Source organism: Mus pahari, chromosome 10, assembly GCF_900095145.1.
Source record: "Mus pahari chromosome 10, PAHARI_EIJ_v1.1, whole genome shotgun sequence".
NCBI lineage: Eukaryota > Metazoa > Chordata > Mammalia > Rodentia > Muridae > Mus > Mus pahari.
The window spans coordinates 45,705,502-45,715,429 of NC_034599.1; the positions used below are offsets into that span (position 1 = coordinate 45,705,502).

Genomic DNA, 9,928 nt, shown 5'->3' on the forward strand with positions numbered 1-9,928 from the left:
TCTGTGGTTCACAACTGTAACTCCAGCACTTGAGAGGCAGAGGCAGATAGACTGCAAAGTTTGAGGCCACCCTGGTCTACCTACAGAGAATTTCAGATCAGCATGCGCCTGTAAGAGTCTATTTCAAACATGTAAGCACCAACCAAAACCCAAATACTAACATATAAACACACACACACACACACACACACACACACACACACGCACACACATATATATATAACATATTTTCATTATATAATATTTTATTTAAAAATTTTGTTTTTTCAGAGTACACTTTCTTTCTCATTAACAATTCCCACGGTGGGAAGACAGTTTATTACTTAGTCTTATATTTTTGGACAGCTCACTTCTGCACAATTGAGATACATTTGAAGAGTAGTCTGTTTGCAATCTGTCATATTTTAACCCACAAACAAGGAGAGCTCCCTAAATTGAACTCGTCTAAATCTAGCTTTCCTCAGTCTCCTTCCTAAGACTTAGACAAGTTAGTAATTGAGAGCATATCCTGATTAAAAGTTCCCTAGAAACAGAGCCATCAACAGAGCTGCTGTCGCCTGGACAAGAATGGAAGGTTCCAAAGGGAATACTTTCCAACTTCATGCAAAGTCGAACTCATGAATGAACAGTCCTCCCGCCTGATCTGAGCAGACACTCTTATCCTGATAGCAATTAGCTGGCTCTCCTTAAGAAATGGTGGTCAAAGGCAACATGAGCTCATGAAATGTTCGGTTACACCGTGAGGCATGTGAGCTGGCGACCATACTCAGTGGAATATGGAACTCAGACTCATGAATGATCGAACCTAATTCCTCAAACTTCTTCCTCAACAAATAAATTCTGAAAANAANCATGTAATTAGAAGATATNCTGCCCACCAATGGACTTATCCTTCATCCCTCCTCACTGTGAGGTGAACGGCATTGGTAAAGCAGAGGCAAGGAGGCATACAATCAAAGTGCTGCACCCAGAGGTCAGAGCTTCCATAGCATGGCAACCGCTCTGCAGATGCCAACATCGTGGTAATTGAAGTAGCAAAGCCCAGCAAATGTCAAAGCTGAGAGTGCCAAGAGGCCTGCCCTGGCAGCCTTCGGCAGGGTGTCCCCATGAACGTAGTCGGTAACCACTTGTCCAAGGCCCCTAATGAAAAGAAAAGTCAAACACAAGGGCAGTTAGAGGCCATGCAGACAAGTTAAGTACCCCACTCACCAAAAGAATACAAAACACCCCAAAATACAAAGTCTCTACCTATGAATACTCCAATAACTGTTTGCTCTCGCACAGATCTTGTGCAGCCACTTCACAGGTGGGATTATTTCTATGCCTTGACATAACAGCCAAAGCAACTCATGGTTAAAAAGAGGAAACCAAAATGCAATAGAGTTGCTAATAGCCCAGCAGTGGTACTGCAAGCCTTTAATCCCAGCACTAGGGAGGCAGAGGGGAGTTTGAGACCAGCCTGGTCTACAAAGTGATTCCAGGATGGCCAGGGCTACACAGAGAAACCTTGTCTCAAAAAGCAAGCAAGCAAACAAAAAACAGAGTTGCTAATAATGTAATAAAGAAATCTCATCCTGTGAGCTTACATTTCTAGGAAACTAAAGGTTCCTCTATCTGTAAAATCTTCTTTTCATTTTTAACTACAGCAAATGTTCTACAGAGCGTCGCTCGTGAAAAGTGTACTAGGCATACGGTATTGTGTGCAGAACATGTCAGGAATGCTGAGGGCGCTCCCTCTGTACAGAAACAGACATTCTAGTGAAACAGAAGGATAAGGAACTGTGTGTGCAGTCTGAGGAAACAGCTCAGGGTGACCTGAAGGAGAAGAACGCCCAAAAAAGTGACATGGATCCTGGCATCCCTAAGGAACAGTAAGGATGTTAATGAGGCTGGAGTCTGCAAAGCAGAGGCAGACTGCAGAGCCTAAGGAAACACTGACTAGGTTTTCAGCACAGTGTAACCTAAAGGAGTGGCCTGACTTTACTATTTTTATAGCAGTTTTATTTAGATGTACCTCACACCACAAAATTCGCCTTTTTAACCATCCGTATAAGCTTGGGTATTTTCACACACTCGGGAAGCTCTAGCTGTTGTCCCACTCACTACCCACTCACTGACTTGCTCGTTTCTGTCGCTGTGCCTATCCTGGCACTTCATACATTAAGACCACGCAAGCTGTGTTACGCTTCTTCTTTAGCGTGTATTCTGCTTTCAATGTCCACGCTGCAGCCCACCTCCCTCAGAACTTCATTCCTTTACGCGGCTGAGTACTACTCCATGGTATGACCATGGCACCGTACTCTGGTGAGGCCAAATGGAGAATTTCTGCTTTTACCTAACTTAAGTAATGTGCTATGGTGTTCTCGTGTAAGTTTTAATGCAGACACATTTTGCTTTGTGTTTTGAAATGAGATCTTCCTAAGGATAAGGATGACTTTGAACTTGTGACTCTTTTGCCTCCTCCCCCTTCCTGCTAGGATCCCAGGCGTGCACTGCCCACACACCCAGATCCCAGGCGTGCACTGCCCACATACCCAGACTTATCTGTTGCCTGTGTGCTTTTAAGTTTTCTATAAGTTGTGAGAATTTCAATGTCTCCTTTATAAACAGGCTTGCAGCAAACAGACCGAGCAGACAACACAGAGAGATTATGGTACTTGCCAGTGACTGTGCAGGGTAAGAGCTGCGGCCAGAGAGTAGTCCACCACAGAGCAGGGATTCAAGTACCCAGCAGGGAGCAGCCCCAAGAGCAGAACACTGACAACCCTCTCACTGGTCCAGTGCAGAGATGCAGCCTTGGAACCAGCTACAAAAAGAACCAGATTCACAATAGTTGAGGAAGAACAAACACTTCAATCACATGATTACCAAACCCTTCAGAATGGTAGAAAGTATACACAGCAAGTCCATCTGGAGACAGAAGCAGACAGCGCATCCTCTGTGCCTCTGAGCACAGACACACGTTTGCTTATAAGCAAGAAGGCAGGCTGAGTACCTGTGAAATTAAAGCAGTCTTTGGCTTCAGTGACAAGGAGTATCTTATGAATATAGTTTAGCAATCCCTGATGGAACCCCTTTAAAATAATAATGCTATTATTATTTGGGGGGGGGGAGTGGTATGTTTTAAAAACAGCTCAACCAGAGTGAAAAGGGAGCAGAGGCCTACAGCCACCTTTTAAGGTCACGGCCCTTCTTCTGTCTCTTTACAACCCAGTGCCAAACAAGTGAGACATGAGACGGCTCTTCCACAAGCCAAAGCCAGCACAGGCTCTGAGCCTCCAGCAAAGGAATCCAGAAACAAAAGCTGGTCAAAACCAAAAAGGGTTTAATAGGCAAAAAAGCCCTACAGTTAGACTCACTCATCTGTTAAGTGGCTGCCTTAAGAACCATGGAGGACTGAAAGGCAGAAAATAAAAAATAAAAATTAAGATGCTTTACAAATCTCAGCAGCCAGGCATGAAGGCCTGTAATCACAGCACCAAGGAGGCTGAGGCAGGAGGACTACAGTCTGGAATACACGGTGAGTTCTGGGACAGCTACGGTAAGACCCTATCTCAAAAAAAATTAACAAGCAAACAGGCAAATGAAAACCCTGACCTCAGGAAGACCGCTGCGGGTTTGCTGCTACCCTGGGCTACAAAGCAACTTTCAGACCAGTCAAGACAAAAAAAACTCTCCCTCTAGACTATAACAAAAATACAGTTAGCTCATTAGTCATGTTTAGAATGTTTAATGTGAATACCCACACAGTATTTACCTACAAAATCCCATATGGTTTTAATCAACCTTAAAAAAAAAAAAAAAAAAAAACTCAGCTATAAATCCAGGATTCAGTCACAAAATTAGATTTTATGCACAATTCGCTCCTTTCCACTGGCTAAACAAACACCAGTAAATAAGCCACACTGAACAGACTTCCTACAGAGTTGTTTTCTTGACAATAATGTAATTCATTTTGAAGAGTTGGGCAGAAGGTTCTCTGTGAATATAAATGGTATTATTCAACCATGTTTGCCCTCTGTGTGCAAAGGTTTGTAAACTGGGTCTTTATTTAACTAGCAGACAATGAGTGTCCTCCTGAGAAGACATCAAGACCCGCCAAACAGGTAAAGATGGCCAAAGCCCCAAGAGAGTAGCAGTGCACAACTTCTTTAACTCCCTTCCAGAGAATCCAACACCCTCTTCTGGACCCTGTGCATCAGGAATGCAAGTGCACACATAGACATGCAGGCAAAACACCAACACGCTTAGAATAATAAATAGAACTCCTGACAAAGCTGAGGCAGAGAGAACATACAGTGGTGGCTTGGTGACAGGTGAATGTGCTGGGTGCCACACCATCCTTGGGTAGGCCGGTCCTGGAGAAATGCTGACACATAAGCAGGTCTGACCACCTGGCTTCGGAGTAACAGAGCTGAGGGAAGAAAGACAGGGATCATAAGTACTTCCTAACAGGACCGTGAGCATGCCCTGAAAATTAATACATTTTTACTTTAAAGGATTTATTTTAATATGCATGAGTGTCTTACCGACATGTAATATCTGCGTACCATGTGCATGCCTGGTGCCCGCATACATCCTTCTTCATAACTAGAGTTATACCCACCCTAGACCTAGAGTTACAGTTATTAGCCACCGTGTGTGCTGGGAAGAGAACACAGGTTCTCTGGAAGAACAATAAGTGTTCTTAACCGAATCTTTCCATCCCAAACTTTATTTTTTAAAAATAAATCTGGGGCTGGTGAGATGGCTCAGCGGGTAAGAGCACTGACTGCTCTTCCGAAGGTCCTGAGTTCAAATCCCAGCAACCATATGGTGGCTCACAACCATCTGTAACGAGATCTGATGCCCTTTTCTGGAGTGTCTGAAGTCAGCTACAGTGTACTTACATATAATAAATAAATAAATCTATTTAAAAATAAAATAAAAATAAATCTGTACTGGGGACGTAGTTCAGTCACCTGCCGAGCATTCATGGGGCTATTTCCAACACCGACCACATGTACCCAGGCACTGGAGAGGCAGGAGCAGAAACTCAAGGTCAGCCTCACCTACATATGGGTTCTGAGGTCAGCATGGGGTCACATGAGACCCTGTCTCAAAAATAAACTAGGGAATCTGCAGACTCCTAAACAGAAGCTACATAACTAAAAGGCCTGGCTTTCCCTATTTAAAAACGGGCGGTTCTCTTTCTTATGTTTACTCGCCTAGTTATCTCCTACTAACTGCATGACGTCTGTGCTTGGCAACAGAGCAAGAAACAGAAGGACAAAAAGGTCTTTGTTCTCAAGATACACAATTTAGTTCAGAAAATTAACCTAGTGTCCTCTTTCTTTTCAAGACCAAATTTCATCTGTACCCTCGGACCCCTCTTTCCTGCCCCTCTTTGGATCTTGCCTCTTGGTGAAGACAGACCGCTGTCCACCCAGCTACATCAGAGATTAGCCATGGGATGAGAAGCAGCTAATCTAAATAGCTATAGAAAAGTGTTCTCCTTTGCTTTCTGTTACTATTTAAATACCATGACCAAAATCAAATTAGGGAACAAAGTATTTACTTCAGCTTCCGATTCTAGCTCACTGTCCACCATTGAGGGAGACCAGGGCAAGACATCAAGTAGGAACCGAAGCAGAAATCACAGGGGAATGCTGCTTACTGGCCTGCTCCATGGCTCACAGTTGCTAGCCTTATTATTTAGCCCAGGCACAACTGTCTACAATAGTGCTACCCACAGTGGCCTGGGACCTTCCACATTAGTTAAGACACTCATTCACAGACATGGCCACAGGCTAATCCAACAGAGGCAATTCTTCAGTTAAGTTCCCTCTTTCCAACTGACTCTAAGTTGTATCAAGTAGGCAAAAACTAGCCAACACAGTCAACAACTGCATTTACTTCATAACACTGCTAACAACTAGACGAAAGTAAACAAAGGTTTAATGAGCTCCCAGAATGCTAACTGCATACACACACAAAAAGATAATTTAATATTTTCTCGCCTATCTTTATTTATTTTTATTGATTGATTGATTGATTGATTGGAGGCATGCATGGGAGAGTTGGAGGGGTGAAAGGTGGTTACAAGGTTTCACTGTTGGCCCTGGCTGGCCTGGAACTCTCTATGCAGACAAGGCTAGCTTCTTTTTATTTTATTTTATTTATTTATTTATTTATTTATTTATTTATTTTTTGGTTTTTCGAGACAGGGTTTCTCTGTATAGCCCTGGCTGTCCTGGAACTCACTTGGTAGACCAGGCTGGCCTCGAACTCAGAAANCCGCCTGCCTCTGCCTCCCGAGTGCTGGGATTAAAGGCCTGCGCCACCAGGCCCGGCTTTTTTTATTTATTTTTTTTTTTATTTTTTTTTTTTTTAAGGCTAGCTTCTAACTCAGCTAGTTGCCTGGTTCTTTGTCCCTTGCCCCATGACCTTGACCCTTTTGACCCTCCCATCTCCAGCACCACGCACTAGAATCACCAGCCTATGCAAGCAGGCCTGAGCTCTTTCTAGTCTCGCTTCTGTGAAGTGTCACCTAAGTCATCTGCACTTCCCAACTGTTCAGCTGTGGAACTGTTTTTCATATGCCCATGTCTGTCCCAACAATCGATGATGGAGGAACTCCACTCGGTCAATTCAATAGTCAAGAGCCAGCCTGGTATTCCCTCTATAAATCACCAAATCCTACTGACACATCTCCTTAACACTTCCTGAGACTGCCTTCTTCTCCTGGTACCTTCCAAGCGCAGGACTTCACCTGCCTGGCTGCCGCAGTGTGCTTATCTCGTCTCCACAACTAGGGTGGGAACCTGCTCTATCTCCACCAAGGCCATCCATCTACTACACTGTTACTAACCCAAGTCTAGCCTGAGGCTGAGGTTGAATACTCTGGCAACAGGGCATATGCTCGCTCAGCAAGCATGAGATGCTGGGCTCAAAAGAAAAAGATTGTGAGGCGGTGCACCCCAGCTACTCAGGAGGCTGAGACAGGATGAGTTCCAGGGCAGCCTAAGCAACAATAGTATCAGCAAAAATAAACCAAGACTGTAAACCTATCAAACCTTTCAATATTACTCCCAACCTGGGCAACACAGAGAGACTGTATTTTCAAAACAGAATAAAGTAAGTTCTGTGGCTTAGTTCCATTTTGCCTTTCTAGGCTAATTTCACACTTTGACTTTCACAAATATTACTGTACTTGTTCCATTTTATCGCACCCTGTGCATCTTTATATCCCCTCACTTTGGCTTTCGCTGCTCTTGGTTACTGTAACTAGGATGTAACTCCCTGCAGAGGCAAGGCAGGTTAGTCCCTCCAAAGCAAGTACCCCAAACTTTCTCCACACTCATTACTAATGTCTACAGAACACAGCAGGTTTTGATTTACTTTGCCTGTAGCCCCCACACGAGAAGTTCTTCGAGGGTTGAAACTGTTTAATTCGTGTTTGTATACCGGCCTCTTAAGCGCCTGGTGTAAGTAAAATGCCTGGTTAAAATGATTATCGAAGCCCTGAGTGAGGGTGCACGGCTGTTATGCCAGCCCTCGGGGGCCGTCGCGGGGCTCCGGGCAAGCTCTAGCTAGGTCAGTCTTGTCTACATGGCAAGATCGAGGAAAGACAGCACTACACAGCAAGCCACTCAACAAGTTATCAAACGGACTCATCCACACTCAAATAGGAGTCTGTTTTCACATTAGCCCGGTGTCACAACCACAGTCCAGAAGCGGGAGGTACGAGCTGGGGACACCAGCCAGCACGTAAACACTTGGGCCTCTGGGCTACAGCGGTCACCATTGCGTCCGCGTAGGCGCTTCGAGGGCACAAGAGGAAGTTCCCCTCTCTCAATACGTCCCACCACCCGGCGGGCGAGCTCTAACTCCTTCCTATCCCCTGCTCCAGGCTGCAGCGAGAACCTTTGATGGCCAGAACACCTCACCTCGAGCTCCTTGGCCACTGCAGAGAACGCCCAGCTTTAAGAGAACCGCCATGTCGCTTTCGAGGGCTCAAGGTCACCCTACAACCCGGAAACACTTATGTCGTAAGTCCCGCCCCGTGCTGGAGAACGGTGCGGCAACCTGAAGCGTCAACCGGAAGGGTCAACCGGAAGGCTGGAGGCGGTGCGCTGCCACCGCGCGTGCGTGCCCCAGCGAAGCGCCTGACGCTGACAATGGCTGAGCTTGGGGAAGCGGACGAAGCGGAGTTACAGCGCCTGGTGGCCGCCGAGCAGCAGAAGGCGCAGTTCACTGCGCAGGTAGGAGGATGAGGAACAGGGGAAGGAGGGGGAGACGCAGATCCTGGGAACTCACGGAGCTCTGGACACTGCGGCGGGCACAGCGGGCCCACCCGATCCCGGCCGCGCCTCCCGCCCTAGGGACCTACAGTGCTCAGCGCCCGGGAGGCAGCGCTGCGTGGGAGGAAAGGGTTCGAAAGCAGCGGAAAGGATTGGGCCACAGGAGCATGCGGTCCTATTAGCCGGTCGCTGGTCCGGAATGGCACTCGGAATCTCTGGGTTCCGACCTTGGAGCACAGGTGCCTGGAGACAAGACACCCGTCCTCACCGTGAGATCTGGGTTCGTTGTTGCCCGCTGCCTCTGCATTGGATCATGTGATGATGTATTTGGGAATGGTGATCATTATTAGAGAAAGATGAGCCCTGCTGCAGTCAGTGTAGACTTAGTGGAGTGGGTGTGGGACTGCGTATTTCCTACTAGGGTTTTAACCCTTCAATCAAGATAACCTTGGAAATACTGATAGCTATCAAGAACCGACTGGTTAGTGTCCTGACTTCCTCTCATTTTATAGTGCTGCTAGTTGCTTTGAGAATTGTGAAAGTATGAGTCGTTGAAGACAGGGTTTCTCTGTTAGCCTGGCTGTCTTGCAACTCCCTCTGTAGACCAGGCTGCCCTTAACTCTGAGATCCACCTGCCTGATTCCCAAGTGCTGGGATTAAAGGCGTACCCCATCATCGCTCGGCAAAAGGATGAATTCTATGAGAATTTACTGTTTGTAAGGATGCAGATCTGGGGCTGTTACTGGTGACAAAGTAAAGAGTAGTCCTAAAGTGATCCTACGATATGCTATTAAACGTCACAGAATGATGAACTAAGATATCTCCTACCCTAATGATTAAGTTTTTCTCTGCCCTTAGGTGCATCACTTCATGGAACTATGTTGGGATAAGTGTGTGGAGAAGCCAGGAAGTCGGCTGGACTCCCGCACTGAAAACTGCCTCTCCAGCTGTGTGGATCGCTTCATTGACACCACTCTTGCCATCACCGGTCGGTTTGCCCAGATTGTACAGAAAGGAGGGCAGTAGGCCATACCTTAGAATGACAGAAGACTAAAAGACTTGTTACCTAGCAGATTGAATGGCCAGTGGTGAAAGACTTGTCAACCTGTCAGGTTAGCCTCAGGCAGTTACAAAGTCTGTTGGTGTTAAAAAGTAACAGAGCAAATGTTCAAAAGTGAAATTTTATTTATGGGAATTCAATAATTCCAACTTGTATCACACCAGTTAATAAATGTGAAGTCTCCAATTCTTCTTCTTCTAAATCCCAATTTAGGATTCAACATAATCATCTCTAAGGAACACTAATAAATGTTCCAGGGCAGATAATGGAAATGGGAGAGACAGGTTTTCAAAAGTGGCCCTAAACCATTATTAAGGGGATTAGAGGAACCATCAAAGCCTTAGCCTAAGGCATGGATTAGAACAGAAATAATTTTATTGCTTATGTGACCAAGAGAAGATGGAAGGGTGCAGGGTTGGGGGGCAGGGGTGTTAGTGTGGGAGGAAGGTAAGGTCAGAACTCAGACTTAAAACTGTCTTATTCTGCAGGACCGTCTTCCCGAGTCTGTGCAGAATCAGCACATTTGTAGCACAAAACTGCACTAAGAATGCACGACCAAGCTGGGCGGTGGTGGTGCATGCCTTTA

The 9,928-nt window shown here is 45.8% G+C and overlaps 2 protein-coding genes across 2 annotated transcripts; one reads left to right on the plus strand and one right to left on the minus strand.

The window, feature by feature from the left end:
* Positions 1-225: 225 nt before the first annotated feature.
* Sdhd (succinate dehydrogenase complex subunit D) lies at positions 226-8,040 on the minus strand. Its single transcript, XM_021207478.1, has 4 exons — positions 7,929-8,040; positions 4,298-4,414; positions 2,662-2,806; positions 226-1,140 (listed from the first exon to the last, which is right to left on the minus strand). Exons 1-4 carry the CDS (start codon positions 7,978-7,980, stop codon positions 975-977), a joined length of 480 nt encoding a protein of 159 aa, XP_021063137.1. The 5' UTR covers positions 7,981-8,040; the 3' UTR covers positions 226-974.
* A 69-nt stretch (positions 8,041-8,109) lies between these two features.
* Positions 8,110-9,528, plus strand: Timm8b (translocase of inner mitochondrial membrane 8 homolog B). The gene is made up of 2 exons (XM_021207510.2): positions 8,110-8,243; positions 9,141-9,528. The coding sequence occupies exons 1-2, from the start codon at positions 8,160-8,162 to the stop codon at positions 9,306-9,308; spliced, it is 252 nt and encodes an 83-aa protein (XP_021063169.1). The 5' UTR covers positions 8,110-8,159; the 3' UTR covers positions 9,309-9,528.
* Positions 9,529-9,928: the final 400 nt, after the last annotated feature.